Source organism: Falco biarmicus, chromosome Z (assembly GCF_023638135.1).
Source record: "Falco biarmicus isolate bFalBia1 chromosome Z, bFalBia1.pri, whole genome shotgun sequence".
NCBI lineage: Eukaryota > Metazoa > Chordata > Aves > Falconiformes > Falconidae > Falco > Falco biarmicus.
The window spans coordinates 54,027,371-54,045,905 of record NC_079311.1 but is presented as its reverse complement, the minus strand read 5'-3'; the positions used below and the strand labels follow the sequence as shown (position 1 = coordinate 54,045,905).

At 35.3% G+C, this 18,535-nt stretch overlaps 1 protein-coding gene across 10 annotated transcripts in view; it reads right to left on the bottom strand.

Annotated features, from left to right (window-relative positions):
- PTPRD (protein tyrosine phosphatase receptor type D) overlaps positions 1-18,535 on the bottom strand; it is a 380,605-nt gene that overhangs the window by 69,883 nt on the left and 292,187 nt on the right. For 7 of the 10 annotated variants that reach the window (XM_056325255.1, XM_056325244.1, XM_056325247.1 and 4 more), the window contains 3 exons: positions 17,435-17,449; positions 14,903-15,015; positions 5,584-5,681 (listed from right to left, as the gene is read on the bottom strand). In XM_056325255.1, the coding sequence (XP_056181230.1) occupies positions 5,584-5,681; positions 14,903-15,015; positions 17,435-17,449 (226 nt within the window). The remainder of the gene's footprint in view (positions 1-5,583; positions 5,682-14,902; positions 15,016-17,434; positions 17,450-18,535) is intronic. The other 3 variants (XM_056325248.1, XM_056325249.1, XM_056325253.1) reach the window with 1 other exon arrangement.

The window sequence follows — 18,535 nt, the reverse complement described above, 5'->3', positions numbered from 1 at the left end:
ACACAGCATTCTAATATGTTAACACTAGCTTTCTTTTATCAGAATATTGTCTTAATTATATAAGCATAAACAAATGCTTTTATCCCAAGGAAGCACTCACAGCACAAAAGAAGGAGATAATATGGTACTATAAATCTTGACTACTGCCACTTCGGATTCCTGCATTGTCTTTAAAATTCCCTATGATAACTATCCCGCTGGCTCAGACACAACCTTTGGTGGAACTAAGCACCAAATAACCTAGGTGAATGCTACAGCATATGTGTTACTAAGAAGACAAACAACTTCTCATAGTTCACTGAGTGCACGAATTGTTTCTCCACAAATGGAGCACATCCTACAATAGTAAAGTTACAGAATACTAATACATGATGTTTATAATATTAGAAAGCGGAAACTATTGTAAAGAAAAAGAATAGAAAACACATTTTTGCTGAGAAGAAATTGATTTTTACATATGAGTCACTATTATCTGTAATGGTACGCCAGTAAAGTGCAGCCATTTCTTTGGTACAGATTAATTCAGTAGGTCGTCTGTTCTTCATGGACTTTTAAAGTGTTTTATATCAATAATAAGTTTTGTATGTGCTTCTACTATATAAAATTTATTGTGTTTTAGTGTCCACTGTTTATCTTGTTGCAGCTTGAGATACAAAAAGATAAATGTACTATATCAGTATATTGTCTTCTTATCACAAATCCTACCCAATGATACTGAAAGGCTACAATAAAACTTGTAGTAGTACAGCAGTGTGGCACACAGTCAAAACGCATCTTCATCTTGTCTAATACTCAGTGTTGAAGCAAAAGACCGGCGGTAATTTACAGAAAGAAGCCTGATGAGGAAAACCAGTAAAATTATATACAACTTCACATAACATTAGTTAACTGGTGCACACACACATAGACAGTAAATCACACTGTAACACATAGAAGCTGGGAGTGTAATTTTTGTGGTGCAGTGACAGGTTCTCACAAAAAAAAATGGTATAAAACTGAATCTTTCTCCTTAAGGATGTGAAGCTATACTACAGATCTCAGATAATAAATGTGAAACTATTTTACATAAGACCCAGGAATCTGCTTTGAAGCAACAGACTTTCTGTTCTACGTTATCAGAGGAAACAATTTTACAAATACATCCAGTGTATTACATAAAGTAGGCAGACACAGCTCTGATACAGTCTATCTCTGTGACCACTTTTTATTGTTAAATGCTGAAACATGAGTTAAGAAGGAGATACAATAAAAGGTCAGTCACTTATAAATATGGCTTTCTGCTTAGCAGCTGTCAAGTCCATATGGACCCTTGCATTACATAAAAATCCCACTGAAACTGCCCAAGTCAGCAAAAGCTTCATAATAATCAGCTAGGGCTAAGAACCCTGCCTTTAAATTAGAGAGTACAAAAGAACTATGTGACATAAAGGATATGCCATGCTAACAAAGTAAAACAACATCTCCCTAAGGCTTGGGGATTCCAAGCTAATAATAATTAATGAAGTATTTTGAAAAAAATATTTTGAAGTAGAAATTAACTTTATTGAGAAGAGGACATAGCACTATCTATGCTAAAGCTACAAAGCCACTTTATCCAACAAGTGAATTACAAGTTTATTTAAATCTTGCAATAGTCATAATCTTTAAAAGCTTAGCCTCTGTTCTCCCATGAAATCTGGTATCCAAGGTAAAGTTGTGAGAGAAGTATAATGATAGTTGATAAAGGAGAGGGGATATAATAACTGTTCTCATGATCATCCCCTGTGAAAGCTGGGGTAGGAGAAGCCCTGAAGAAGCCACTAAGAAATACTAAGAAGACACAGAACTAGTTTCTGAAGACTTCTAGAAGTAGGATCTCCTCCACTCAATGACATCAAAGCTTAGAAAACATTACACAGCTGGAAGACAGTCTTCCCTGGAGAATACACTCCCTTTACCACATCATAACAATGCAGGAGTCCTACTTTTTTTCCTTTCTTATCCACCTGCTCCCCATCCCCCACCCCGAATATATAGTTTATTCTGTGCATATTACTCTTTACATTTTTGAAATACTTTCCCAACTTGCCACACTACCCTGGGTATTCCTTTCGAACCAGAGTGCAGAGGGATGCAGTTTAGACTTATAATGTCTTCAATAATAATTTCAGATTGTTTCTCTATTAGATTTCACACAGCACAAAAAGGAACATGTTCTCATAAAAAAAAAAAAAAAAACAAACAAAAAAAAACCCACAAAAAACCAACCAAGCACCAAAACCCCAACACCATAAAAACCCATTTGGGAAGCTCTTTGCCAGATGAATGGAGAATACTGCGTTAAACAGGTCTACAAAGAAGTTTTCCTTCAGCTTCCCTAGGAGGGTGCAAGGAAATCAGTTTCATAGAAAATGATGCCACTGTGTATAAGTAAATCAGCAGAAGAGACAGCATGTCGATGTGTGCCTTCTGTGAAAGAACAATTTTTTCTTTCTTTTGGAAGTGGTGAAGAGAAGGGGAAGTTTCTGCCTGTCTGAAGAGAAAGCTGGAACAGGGAAGGAAGTGATACTCTTCCAAATGGAGAAGATAAAACATAGGCAGTTTCAATCAGAAATTCTGAACAAAAGGCAATGGATGGAACAGGAGCAAGGATGGAACAGGAACAAGTATTCAAATACTCCTGAAGAGCTGCAAAGGATGCATATAATATGAAAAGATATGTTTGAGTTGTGAAACAAGTAATTATTTTGAAATGGTAATTAAAGTAAGATATGCTAAAAATAATTAAAACGTGTTCTTGAAATGGAGTTAATTTCCTGAAAGAAGTTCTATAAGCTGGATGAGAAGTCAGTGTTCACCAGGAAACTGTACATATATATCTTATTTTATGGTATCACAAAGCTGTCCTAACAGTTGTTGTGTATTATCAGGCTATTTTTGAAGATTTTTATCCATGCAAAGTAAGAAACTCCATAAAAATTAAAATAAAATAATTGAATCCCAAAAAGGAAAGGACATTACGAAAAAAACCCAAAAAACTATCAGTGGTAACTGATGAAAAATCATTGTTTCTTTCAATAGGAGTTAACTGGAGGACTTCATTACTATCAATAAAGGTTGGTGGTTTCCGGCTGCATGTTACACCTTTATCTCTTGAAAATGAAAAATATCTCTTTTTCCTTCTGTCAACAGTTCAAACATTATCTGAAGTGATAATAACTGAACTGTTACCATGTGTAGCCATTTCTGCCTTGGAACTGGATAGTTGCTTTTAAGGGACATTAGTCAGGGCTGTTGCTGAAAAAGAAGGCCCCAATCCCCAACAACAAATGTTCCCACCAGCTCCCTTGTGCTGGCACTAGAGCTCATGCAGCCATGTGGTGAGCTAGTTCAGGGAATTGATCCAACTGAAAACAGCAAAGAAAAATAAAACAATTAGTTTTCAGCTGAATCTATTTCCTGAGATAATCCTTGAACAGCTGCACATGCACTAGTGCCAGGATTGGCACAAGAGAGACAACAGGAATGCATAGCCAAGACAGGGAGATGACTTCCAGTGATCGTCAAACTGCAGCTTGAGTCCACCGCCTTGACTAGAACATGAAAACAAATAGCAGTGCTTTTCACAAATCCTGTTTCAAAATGGATGAACCTTGGACTGGATGGAAACGAAGCGGTATGTCTAAAGCTAGGATTGCAAAGATGGATGTTGAACTGCCTTGGGCAAAGTAATGTGAATGAAGCTTGATGTTGATCTACCATTGCCCACATTTCAATCTTGAATGTATGATCATTCTGCCCCAGATGGTATATTTTGTTAAAAAAAAAAAAAAAAAAAAAAAAGTGAAAGCTGGGCCTTTTACACAGACTGGTAAAATGATCTAGAAGGACAGATACTAAGACTTTAATGATTTAATGTATCTTCACAATGCTGGCTATAAATGGTTAAGATTACATTCCTAAAATGACATTGATGATTTAAATAATAAGGGAAATGTAAAATACCAAAACTTTTAAGTTATATGACAGTGTAAGAACCATGTCATCTGCATGACATGCCTAAGACATAGTAAAAGTGTATTCTTTATTTTTGTGGAAGTTATACTACATTGTATGGCTTGCAATGACACTTTTTATCTATTACATGGAAAGTCTTCCTACACAGATATTCCAAGGAATTTCCCCACAGTACAACTGGAAATGATTGTCAAATTCATACCAAATTTTTTTGGTGAACATTGTGTTACATATATTTCCCTGTCTTATTTTTTGTATGCTACAGTCTTTGTACTTAAGAATGCAGGATTTACACACCAAAATGTGAGAAGATTCTCCCACATTTTTTGTGATTGCAGCACTAAACAGCAGTCCTAAGATGCTCTTCAAATAAATTTATTTTCATGAATGTTTGAGATTATACTTTCCTTTTGACATCTAATGAGATTATTTTTTAAAGCAGTCTTAAAGTCTTTCTGAAAAGAATATTCAATTAAATAATAAGTAATTTTAGTTCTCTATTGTACTAGTTAGTACTAATTTTTAACATTTCCCATCAACACTTTTAAAATACATTGGGAATTTATAGGATCTCATGCAATCACGTTCCTATGGAACCAACATGTGGAAGTCATCTTTGGTGTTTTTTATTGCACTGTCAGTGTTTGTATGAATCTTCAAATATAATAGTCCTTAAAATAATGAAAGAAACATGGGCTTTTATTCTGCCATGCTAATAAAGTCTGGGGAGTTTTAAGCAAGGATTAGTGACACAACAGACTATAATGGAAGTACCATGTCAGTGATCCCTCTGGGAGCTGTTAATCCTTCGATCACTGACACAACTACCCATAACTGCTCTAAAGAAGCATTCTTTTTACGATGGTTCAGTGCATACTTTATCCACAGATTTTTGACATAGACAATACTGGCATTCAAGAAACAGCTACAATTTACTGTCTTTCATGGATGGCTGTCTAAGGGCCTTTAGCCACAAATTACTGACATGAGAGGATGTTACTCTCCACAGTACCACTGTTTGGGGAGGTTTCCTACTCTCTTCCAGGTAAATTCTTTCATGCTCTTATAGACCATCATTCACAGATTATCAGTGTGGCATTATTGACAGAAGGAAAATACATTGTCTTGGAACTTTTATACTAGGAAAGCCATCAGACAATTGCAGATTATTTTCATCTCTGCAAAATTAACACAGTGGACTGTAACTTCTTTGGAACTTGTACTGTATGTGTCTTGTCAACATCACACAGGAGATTTTTAAAATAATATAAGGATCTTTTAATTGCAGAAGAGATGGATGTTTGTGTATATTTTAAAAAGTGCTGTATCATTCACTACACTACTTCAAGTGTGTGCACATGGAATATGCCTGACATGAATACTCACAAAAAAAGAATAGATTATTACTAGCAAAGAAGGCACCTCACCAACACAGCCATTTGTACACAGGGAACGTTTTTTAACCATGGTTTTAATATCTTATAAAACTGGTATCATCAGCATGGGTACATATCAGAGAAAAGTCTAGGGACACAGGAAGCATGATGTTTTAAATTATTTGAATAGTGAGAAAGTGGGGAAAATTACCTCATACTCCTGTGAGAACTTCAAATTGTCATTTGCTTTCAATCTTTCAATGTGATCTGCAAGTTCCAAGACAGGTATTGGGGGATGACTTGCCATACCTGTTGAACAAGAAAGATGAACAGAATTTAAAGTCAACTACAGTGATGGCATCACTCTAATATTCAGAAAATGCAGTAGTTAGAATGGCTAGAAATGTGTAAGTAGTAAAGATGTCATGTGAGAGAAGCAGGCAGATAGTTCAGTTACTGAAAGCAGGACATGCTCTGCATAGATGAGCTATGAAGCTAAATTAAAGTAAGTTACCAAGCATATCCCCAAAGCTAACACTCCTAGTGTAGAGGAAAGAGTTACTGTGATATGAGTCAATGAGGTTATCTAGGCATGGAAAAATGGGACAGTTAGACCTGATGTTGATCTCTGCTTTTGAGTAATGACTCTAAATGTCATTTCAAACTCATTCTCCTGCACTGCATGAAATGGAAACTCCATTGAATTAGATGAGGAAAGGTGAGCTGAGAAACAAACACTGAAAGAGCCCTAAAGGGGAAAGAATTGTGTTTTGACAGAAAACAAAGTGACTTATGCATAATCAAGAAAAAATGAACTTGAAGAATGAAGGTTACCAAGGTAACCAGAGACACCTGAACCTGCAAAGGAAATGGTAAAAAACAAAGAAACCTCAAACCAACATAAAACTAACTTACAAAGTAAATTATAAAAAATGAAATGGATAGCTTGAGGATTAATAATAATGCATCAAGGTACAGAAGACTGACTACATATTCTGACTAAATTGGAAATACTTAAAAGATTTAATGAAATTTTGAGGTGACTGACATGCAACTATGAATGACCAGAATAACATGCACCGTTGCTTTTAGACAACAGTCACTGAAGACAACATTGGACATCAGACAATCAGAACTTCAAAAATGTTTTCACTAGTAGCAGATTGTAGAGGCAGGGGTTGTACAGTTTGGCTGGACACACATGCTGACTGCACTAGTACCTTAAAGTATGCTTAATCTGAAACCCCATTTATCAACCCCCAAACGGACCTACAATCTACTTCAGGTGTAAACATCTTTGTCCATGATGAAGATATTGAGTGAATAAGAAGAAGAGCTGGGAATCAGAGATAGAGATGGGCATGGAAGGAAGTATGGAGACAGCAAGGCAAAAGAAAGAAAAGATGTGGGGTCAACTAGGACAATTTGCCAGCTGAAGATTTGCCAGGAAAAAATTTGTGAACATGTTTGTTTCATGCTATAATTCTTCATGACCCTTCACCAAAAGGCTTACATTCTTCTCTTCATGCTTTATACTATCATACCTAAAATGAAAGTGAGGTTTCAATCGCTTGTGGGAAGAAACCAGAGCTGGCTAGAAAAGTTAAGCTAGTGAACCCCAGGATCTCTTGAAATTACAAAGGGAAAAAAGTGATGACTCAAGGGGGCTCAAGCTGGAAGCCATGTTGCACAATGCAGTTTGCTTTGTCACCATGAATTTCAAGAGCATGCCTACAACAGTTAACTTGCACTTCCTGTAAAAGCAGCTGAAAATGACCATGTGGTTACAACACAGTCACACTATAGCACATTTTTCTTTCTTTCTTTTTTTTTTTTTTTTTTAAAATTCTTGTTTTCCTTTTGATTCTTTGATGTTTCAGACATCATACCATGGTACAAAATAACGTGCAGCAGCACTGGCCCTAATTCTTCTGACCCTATACATGTATATTTATTTATTACCTTCATAGCACATCTGTGATGGCAAGACATTATTTAAAGTAGATATTAAGGCAAGCTGTCAGTCAACTGAAAAAGCAGAATATTCAGATATTAATGGGAAGATTTCTTATACATTTCAATTAACAAATTAGTCCTTTAGTGCTAATTTATTTGAATAAATTTTGGTTGTCTCCCATTTTCTTAAAAATGTCACTTAATACAACTTGGCTACTCTCAAAATGAGTGTGGGTGACAGTCATCTAATAATTACACTGATTGATCCAGATCAAGCACCCCTATGGAAAATATGTGAGTGAAAAGGCACAAGAGAGCTCTAGATTGATCCAGAAATGGAGGTGGACTGATGTACATCTAAAACAGTGCTTGAACAGAGAAAATAATAGAGACAAAGATGTTTAGACCTTTTCGAGCGAATCGTGGGAGAGAGTTATTATCATATAAGGACTGAGTGGTAGTTTGGCTAGAGAGGGAGGACACAGAGCCAATCAGGGAGGCGTAGGGGACTGAATTACTGCTCAAAGCTGTAAAAAGTAAAAGCCAATCGGAAACGGGAAACAAATTAGTAACAGCAGTAGACCATCATAACCAATCAATCTCGCACATACAGGCACTTCAGACATGCACAAAACAGCGCCTGGAAACTCAACTCAGAAGATGTCTAAAGGTCCAATTACCCTACTGTAAACATAAAGGACATAAAATCAAAGAGAATGAGACTGGCTCATGCTCATCATGTGATGAACCTGACCAAATTACCAGCATCATGAAGAGAAATCTCAATAATTAGCTTACTGTGAAAGGACTATTTTTTTAAAGATGCTGAACATGCATTGTTTTTCAGACTACTTTTGTTTATATGCTCCTTTATATGCCACATGACATTTCTAAGGGGAGATTTTGTATTAAACATTTTGTGCAAAATGAAACTTGACATAAAGCTTACTTTTCTATGGAAAAAAAGGAACTACTTACTGCTTCAGAAACTGGCAAATTTTGACTGCATATAATCCTTTTCTCCACAACACCTTTTAAGTACTTACACTTGAACACTTACTAACTTCCTTCAAATAATATGGTGCAGTTAACTTACGAAGTAATTGCATTTGGTATATTTTAATCTTTTAAATACATAAAATGTGTTCTATTGAGATGATAAAAGTAGCTACTTTTCAAAAGAACTGCTGGCAGACTTTTGTTATCTAATCAGTCTGTGAGTCATAATAAGCATCATAACAGAATATGCTATGAATGAACATTTTAAGATCTTATCATATCTCATGCAAAAGCATGAAGCTCCTACTGAGCTTAACCTGAGTTGCATGTGAACAACAGGTGTGGAACTTGACTCAAAAAACCCACCCAAAATACAGCTAAACACACTTATTTTTGTGGCTACAAACAAGATAATACACTTATTTACTGACACACCTCCACATCAATCAGCATATGTTATGAAAACACAAAAAAATTAAAGACAATATAAGCTAAGTTACAACAGATCCTGTGACGTGCTACAAAGTCAAAAGAAACTTCATGCTGAAAACATGCTTTCAAACTTTCTTTAAAATAAATTAAAAAAAGGAGATAACACCACTTAAAACCTCAAACAAACAAACAAACAAACTAAACTAAAAACCACCACATGCAAAACAGAGCTGAAATTGTATCTATAAGAAGCTTTTATTTCCAGATTTGGTAGAAGATTACCAAATGTGATTGATCTTATGCAGCCTAGTATAACCCGTCAACATGAATTAAATGAGAATGTATGGTTTAATTACAGTGTAGAATTATCTTCTGGTTAATTTGTAGTAAATACAAGGCTAAGGAACACAGGATACCATATGTGCCACAAACTTTAAGCAAAAATTGGAGAGCAAGGTCAGAATTGATTCGTATATTAGCAACCATTAAACCTTTTAGGTATACTACTTTAGCCCTCTGAAACAAGTGGGTGTTTTGGTCTTGTTAATAGTGTGTTAAATTAGGATTTTGTTTATTGCCAGGGTTTTATGACGGCTTTTAAAAAAAATAATTAAGAAACACATATTTATTTACAAATTTGGACCTGTAAGTTGGAATGCCCACAATAAACAAGAAGGAAGTTAGATTTAAACAAAGTGCTAGCACACAGACGACAATCTAGACAAACTGAAAACATGACACATCATATTCATGAAAATTTCTTTACAAAATGAGTTGTATTTCAGGTCCACATTGAATTAGTAACCTGTAATTCTAAAAACCTAATTTATTACGTCCTCATTTTTACTTAATAACACAAATAACCTCCCACACACTAATCTATGTTGATTAAGCTATTGTCCCTTTATAGAAAAAGGAATGAATCAGTTAACAGATGTCACTATTACTGATACTTACCCTTATCAAAAAGGCAGAATGAAATACTTATTTAAAATTTGGTCATGGAAAGTAGAAAAATAAGAAAGATGACTTCAATTAAGTAGGAATTTGGCATCCATGAAAATTTAGCAACTATGCCTTTAGTATATTTGACAAGAAAACCCAGTTACTTTAAAATCTCTTTCATACAGTTAGAGCTAAGCCAGAGAGTGATCTTACAGCTTGTGTACAAAGTTAAATTTACGAGATTAGCTTTAGAGAAATATATCAGCCTGCTTTAGCTATTCTAAAATAGTTACCAATGTGCATATAATATTGCAAAATGAAGTCACTTTTATTCCAGAAGAATTTATGTTCTTGAAAACTAGATTAATTATTCTGGAATTAATGCAATTCTTGTTCTGCATCAAAGACAGCTCTACCAAGTAGCCCTAGGGTCTCTGCAGCTTTTTGGCAGAAGGTCCAGCTCTGAGTGAGGTGTAAAAGCCATGTACGCTGAGAAAAGGGGAAACCTAGTTTACAGACACGGATCTAAAACTGTTTAATGCAATAACAGGTTGCAAAACTATTGGCTAAAATCCAGGGGAAAGGAAAAGAAAAAAAATTACTTTTACAAGCTGAGGAACTTTCAGCTCCAGCTCCCAGCTAAGCAGACTGATTGCTTCAGGGTTTGAAAGCAACCAAGTGGGATATCAGAAAAGTGCCATTTGCACTCTGAAGCCTGTACCTCCTTCAGGTGCCTGAATCCTTCAGATGAGTCAAGTTCACATGAAAAGCTGTATGTAGGATCACTCACTGTGAGAAAGCTATTCCAGTATGGCTTTGCCATGGAGACAAACCACAGTATTTCTTTCAGCATTGTCATAATTCTCATAAACAGAAATTCTGTGGATAAACCAAAGGAAGAAATTTCCTGCTATCTTGCAAAGCAGGTGACTAAATCCAGACATAATTTTTTTCCCACATTTGTTATTTGCACCTTTTTCCACTGGATCTGTTTTACCCTTTTTTCTGCCTTATCTTGGAAACAAGTTAGTGAAATTTCCTTAGGGACTGAGGGATTCAGTGTTTTGTGAGCATTTATCTAATAAAAAAAGCAACCTTTAATTCAGAGCTGTAAAAATTGTTTATTTTTCCTGTATTTCAAAGCATCTTATTTAGTTTATAGAAGATAATGAAATAATTGTTTAATTGGCACCCAATTACACAAATTACTTATAAGTGTGACATATACTTAAATGGGGGAAAAAAACCCAGTCACTTTTGAGGTATGACTCAATTTAGTTCTTTGGCTGATTGGTTGATTGAAGTCTGCCTGAGCCTTGGGTCTCTCAAAACCCACCCAAACCACATCAGTTATTTTCCTCTATGCAAACCTGGGCTTCCTCATTTTATGAAACCTTTTGTGTTGGTTTAATTATTACCCCTTCCCTACCTTTACTCTCCCATGTAACATAGAGATTTCGAAAATCTGCAAACCAGGTTGATTATCTTAACGCTGTATTTCACAAGGAACTTGTAGAATGGGAATAATGTGACTGGCTTTTCCTCAGCTACTCCAGTTCCAGAAGAATAACAGACTATAAATGAAATCCTGCATGCTACAGAGAGATTGGGTATTTTCATCTTTACTCAAAGAAAACTTGTCATAGCTGTGATCCACTCAGTGGCATATGAGCATATATACAATTGTATGTTTCTGGATAACACATATGAACATTGGATCTTGTTCTCAGATGTGGAACTGTGGACTATTCCAAATGGCAAGAAAAAATGTTAAAATTATCTATGGAGTTACTGAGTAAAGCAACAGATGAATTTGATCCTTCCTGGACAAGGTAAGATAGGAAGCCCTTAGGTAAGTACTAGAGTAGTGAAGAATGACATTCTTTGTTAACAGACGAGAGAAAGTGAAAAGAAAGCAAGACGTTTGCTGTGCTGGTAGTTTAGATTGGATTTTTACAACATCTTCATCCTGAATAGACAATTTTACAACAGTAAAAAATAGCTGTGCCTAAATCATTGCTTAAATATCACCAAAGATAAAAAAGGCTTTCCCATAATTTCTTTCAAAAAGTTACACCTAACCACCTGCATCAGGAACATTTTGTACTTGTGGTTAGAAATTCAGATTTACCACAACAAGGGTTTTTCTTTCAAATTATTTAGATATTTTTATCTGATCAGACCCGTCCTTACACAATATATGATCGCTAACATTTTTGGAAGGAGGCTGTTTAGAAATCTTGTAAAGTATTACATTTCACGGCAACCCAGAATTTTGTAGGAGCATCTCATTCTCCTCTCCCAGTGAAAACTGGTAATTTGGACATGCCAAAGTAATTTAAATTTTCTTCTCTAACACTTCTTCACATTATGGATCCTTGGCAACTGTTTTTTTTTCCTCTCCCACTGGAAGCAACTGGTGTGCCTGGGAAGCCTCAGGCAAACTATGGATAATCTAAATAAATTTCATAATCTAAATAAATAAGTCATTATAGTAACAATGATGTCAAATATCCTATTGCAGTTGTACTGACATGGCATACACTGATAGTTAAAGTACATTCACCAATGTCATTTATTTTATGTGTATGGTTAGAAATAGTAACATCTTACAAAGTAGATAAGGCCACTGTATGAGGGTGACTGCAGATGTCTTAATAAAAGAAACCCAACACATAACCACATCAGCCCCAACCCCTTCTCTCATCTGCTTGCTTTGTCACAGCAGTGCCCTACTGCCTATTTCTGATACCTGGCAGAAAACAAAAACCACACACGTTGAGAGTGAAAGAACAATAAAACCAACACAACTGGTATCTTGAATATACAGACTTTCTCTAGTTTCTATACATTTGTCTTGAAAAGCTTTGTCTTGCATGTTTGTTAATGGTGTGTTGCAGTGTGGAGTTGCATAAACATTCCTGCAGGATCTAAATATTTAAGATAAATGCATCGGCTTTTAATGGAACGGTAGCTTTAACTGAAGTTAATGGGAGTTAAGTGAGGTTCTGCTTTCATTAGAACAAGAACTGTACCATTACTTCACTGAGGCTAAGATTACATATTAAGAACATGCTAATTAGCAAGTATTACACAGCAAGACAAATGTCATGGGGTAGGAATTTTCTGTGTGATATCTGGTTGCATGCTGAGTAACATAATGGCCTGACCTGTGCCTAGGAGTCTTAGGTGGTACAACCGCAGGAAACAAGATCATAATTTCATTTTGGTACTAACAAGATTTTTAATAATAATTGTAATCCTCGATTTTGTAAAAAGGTGTACAGCAAAGAAGAATAATTCATAATAAAAATGGATTGCAGACATACTGCTCAACTAGTGCTTGACAGAAAACTGAAAGGTTCCCAGATAAACTATAACACTGCAAGGAAAGTTACAGTTCCCCCCTGTCCAGGTCTTTTCAGATCAATGAGATGGAATTACGGTGTCCACAAGTGTCTCAAATCCTGCCATTTCTTGGTAAGTTTACATTCTAACTGTAAATTTAGAATTAATCACAATAACATTTATATTTAAAGTTGTTACGAGTTGGCAGTATTTTTTTTTCTGCCCACATTTTATTTTAATTTATTATGACTATTAAATGGATAGGTAAAACTCCACATCTAAATACATGGATAGAAGAAAATTATGCTTATGTACCTAGTTATTAAGACACTCACCCTACTTCAATATATATCTGTCTACAGATCATGACTTGTTTTAGGCATAAGTTAAATCATAAGAATCATAGCTTTCAACTTTTCACGTTTCAAAGACTTGTATGCATACTTCTATCTCTGTAACAACCTTTAAAACTTCGTATGAAAGTTAAGGATAACATAGGAAACCTTGCTCAGTAAGGATGAGTCTACATTAATATTGCAGTCTCAGAAGCACAACTGTGAATTAAAACTTTCAATCATTTCCATCTACTGCACTTAGGTTCATATTATAGAGAGGTCCCAGAGCACCTCAACAAGACTGCTGTATTCAGATGAAACTAAACTCGAAGATGCACTCCTGAAACACACCTAATTCACTGCACCTGGTAAACAGTATTCAGCATACTGGAACAGATAAAAAAAGGCAAGGTTGGGTTAAAACTCAGACCTCCAGACTCCTCCCTTTCTACCTGTGCCATATACATGTAGTGTGGATGTTGGGGCTCTGCAGATCCACTCTTGCTGGGGCAACACTATCTCAATGTAGCCACTGTATAGAAGGTCAGAAATGAGAATTGCAAGTTCAATTAACCCTTTTGTAATATTTAGTATGTCAGCTTTTGCAGCTCATCTCCCAACATCTCGAGTACTTAATTCTTTATGAGCTTGAATTAATTATTTTTTGTACTTAACATAATGAATGTGACAAACACAAGGCTCAGGAAGACTCAGTAAGTAATTTGCATCAGGTCCCATGCGCAATCATAGTGTAATAGAAAACAAGTCTACTGGAATACATCACGATCAAAGTAAAACTAATTTAAAAAAACCCCACCAAAACCAAAAAAACCCAAATGACTCTTCAAGAAGGTGGTAAAAAATATCAATACTATTTTAAGTATTTCTCTCCTGCTGTTTCTTGACTGCCAAACCAAATACCTTTAAGAAAACAACGCTTAATCAATAAAATAAGTAAATACTACTTTTTTGAAGTGTGTTGCTTCTATCTTCAGAACTACTGACATGCTAATATCCTCTTTGACCCTAACATATAGCCTGATTTGAAAGACAAGACCATTTCTCTAGTTAGCATTTCTTTTCCGTAATGACATTTGCAATGTAGTGAAACTTGCAATGATGTTAACAGATTACCTGGTAATACAGTAGATAAAAGGGAAGCTTATTTACAAAGGAGTAGCTGTAAGAATATTATTAATAAAGAGAGGGAGGTACAGTTCCCAATAATATTTTCTACACTGTTAGGTTTAACATGGAATTTTATCACATAAAACACATCTGTACAACATATGTGACTTTGGTGTCTTCTTTACAGAACTTTAATTTTGTTTCATGCAGGATTTTCTTTAAATAAAGAAATTACAGAATTATTTCCAAAACTAACAGAGGAATAAATTGTGCAAAAACTCAGAATCCATCAAAATATATTTTGTTAAACAATCTATCTGTTCTGTTACGGCATTACTAACCAGTTTGTGATCATAGAGCTCTCAGTGAGGTATTATTTTCTCTTACCCGGAGTTTGAAAATTAAGGCGTCGCAGCTCCACTGGGTCTGTGGGATGGTGAGAGGGGACCTCCTTGCTGTTGGGTATGCTACTCTTTCTAGAATCAGATTCAGCCCTTTTCCTGCATGGAGAAGGTGAATACATGTAAACATAAGATCAAGGTGTTAGTTTGACAAATAAAGGTGCTTGAGTGTTTGTGTTTAATCATTATATTTTAAAGGCAAGAAGCTTGCTTCTGAAAAAGTATACAATCCAGTGCAAAGGTAAAATAATTACGCATGGTGGGTAGGGCAGCTACAATTTGCAATGGAAAATGAATCTAAGTATAGTAATGTCATACGGAAAATCACTGCATTCTGCGCTAAACTGATCCTCTAGGTCATCATTCCTGACACCCAAATAGTTAATTTTTATAAGGCATAACATGCAACTTACAAAAAAATCACACATTCTCGATTTTAAAAGCTAGCTAGCTAGCTATATCTTTATTAAAAAGTAGCCAAATCTAAAGTATGTAATAAAAAATTATCATACCAAGTTATTACAATCGAATACTTAATGATTTATACATACAGCTCTGCACTGCTTATAAAAATAAGCTGCATTTTTTTTATATTTCCTCTACGATAGAGAACAGTACAGAAGACACCTATCCCAGAAGACACCTATTTCTTTCACTTTCTAGGAAGTAAGATCCTGCTTTGTTACCTCTCATCTCTGTAAAAGCTACACTACACATTCTTCATCCATTTGATCACACCTACACATCCAAGGCTCAGATTCTGTATGAATGTTTCTGATCATATTAAGACTTTCACTGCAATAATAGTACTTCTGTGAATCTGTCCAAAGCAAGTGGAGTGAAGGAAGGAAGGGAGGGAGAAGGAAACAAACTTGCGTATGTTTCCCTTTCCCTAGCGAGAAGCAGAGTCCATGTGTGTTCTTAGTCTGACTGTTCCAGTAAAATGGACTCCCATCATTTGGGAGTGTAATTTCCTGTTGCAAAACACGGAGAACTATGTTACACGAAGAATATCTACCACTCTGCAGTTTAATTCAGATATATGTAAATTTAATGTTTTAATTTGAAGTAGAATCATTCTTCATTAGTACTCTGAGTCCTGAATGAAAATGCAAACTGGTTAATATTCTTTATGTAATATAAAATGAAAGTGCAAACAGCAGCAAAGTTTTACTTTGCAAAAACAGAAGTGAGATGATTTTAAGGTGTCCAATATTTGCTTTAACATACCACTGTTACGGTTTTTTTTTCCTTTCTTTTTTCCTAATTGACCCACAATGTGCAATGTTAAATCTGTTACCATTCTCCTGTGTTCCCCTCTTAAAAATGCTCCAGTTGATTTCTTGCTGTTCTTGAAATGACGAACACCTTGTGGCATTCATGAAAGGTGCATACAAGCAAGATTTCAAAGACTATGCAAAGAACCAAACAGCAACATCATCACAGGAAGTATTTGAAAGTTACTTGAAAGTTATTATTCCTATGATTTTAGGGGGAGGGGAGAAGTGTTTTGACGTAAAAACACTCCATCTGTTTTGCAGTAAATACCTTAATATATGTATTAATTACAATTTAGTGAAGCGATGAAGCTTTAAATCTGATTCATCTGGTTTTACTCTATTTTAAAATTATTTTGGAGAAACTTGGTTGAAATTCCTTTTTTACTTTTGAGTTTGACTATTTCAAACTCCTACCACAGTAGCACAGTGGCCTAGTGTTCTTTCTTCTGAAGTAAAGGTGTGTGATGCAGCTTTTAGCAAGTATTTTTTATCTATATTTCCTTCTCCTGAAGTCTAGGGATCAGTGGAGCTGTCTAAAGACAAGCTTAATTTACCTTTTTTCCACTTGCAATTCAGTACTGGGCATCAGAACTTCATATTAATCTTCTAAAAGTACTAAAATATCTTCTAATCCTATCTCTGAATATTTTGAATACTTATAGGACAATAGAATGGTTTATTACTTATTCTTCTCAGGATCATTCTGGCTTTTTTGTATCTTTCCAGACTACACAAGACATTACAATTCTTTCAGATCATACAGTGGTTTTGACACAGGTGGAAAAAAAGCCACAAAGGATAAACGAGATCACTGTAACATTTCCACTTGTAGAACTGTAAGTCAGCACTGACTCTATGTATATAGAGCATTATGGAGATTTAGAGCAGCTAACACTTGACCCACAACCACGCATTCCCTTTCAGCTGCTTTGGTCATAGCAAAGAAACAGTGTTTTAACTTCTTTAAAACACAAATAAACCTGTGCTATCTCTTGAAAATGTACCCCGTGGTAACACAAAAAACCCGCAGTGAAACATGGGTGCATATATTACATTACTTTTCAGTGCTGTAAACAATATAACAAATCTTTTAGTTGCCTTCATATCAATAGGTTACTGTCTACATTTACTTAGGTTGTCAGATCCTTTGTCTTAGATCATTATCAGGACAACCTCTTTTTTCTCTTTTGTTCTCCTTTTCTGGATTAAACAAAGAATGATTACTTTTCACTTCTCACCTGTCAGGTTTACTGCTCCATTTTAATGCAGCAAAGAAGGGAGAAAAGGTGAAATGTTAGATGACCAGCAACAAACATGGTGAATACAGCAACAGAAGATGTAAGAAATGTTGATTTACAGCAAAGATATATAACTAAACTAAATTAAGAAATCACTGTTCAAAATATTTAATGCTTGGGAACCATAGAATAAATGGATGACACAAGGTTAAGTTTAATGTGACTTCTTCTGTCGAAAAAACATCTCTTTCAGACATTATCTGCAAAGTAGGGCCACCTCAAATTTTAGGCAGTGAGATAATGCAGAATGGGTGTTTAATTTAAGCTATCTAAGTAATGTTAACAGTACATTGACAAATGGCATCTCACTAAGACATAGCTCCCTCTTACATTCTAGAGAGAAGAGAGACGAGAGGAGGGAGAAGAAGGAAGATGAAAGTGGAGAGCAGAGGAGAAAGGGAAGGGGAGAAACAGTGAAGAGGAAGAGAAAGGCAAGCTAAGAACAAGGTTAAATATGATTTGTACTATATTAAAAGAAAAAAAAAAAAAGAAAAAAAAAAAAGAAAACATTTAAAACTATTTTACAAAACCAGGTAATAAAACGTCGGGAAAACAACAGTACCCTGGAAAGTAAGGTAAGGTATGCATAAATCATTCTCTAACAAAGTATTTCACACCTTTTTAGATTTAGAAGTAATGTCACATACTTGAGGTCAACCATGATATATAGACATCTGTAGTGATTTATGATCTACAAATATCAGCTAAATAGTGAAAATAATTTATTATCTCTCACCAACAGGTTCCACTGTACACATGCTGTAAACACAAGGTTTGTCTACCTTTCTGTCTGTTGTTCATAGTAAATAGGGGTTCTACAAACTTTTAATAGCCTGGAGTCCGCAATGACCAATTAAACATGTTATGAAAAAGTTTTTATAGACTCCTTCATTATCAATTTAGATTCCTCCATTTTCATTTCTGTGGGTTTTAACATCTGTTTTTTCTCTTAGAAGCATGTTTCTTCTTACAGCTCAAGATTCAGCAGGTCAAGAGAGGCGATTCTGCCTCTCTACTTCACAGTGGTGAGACCCCATCTGG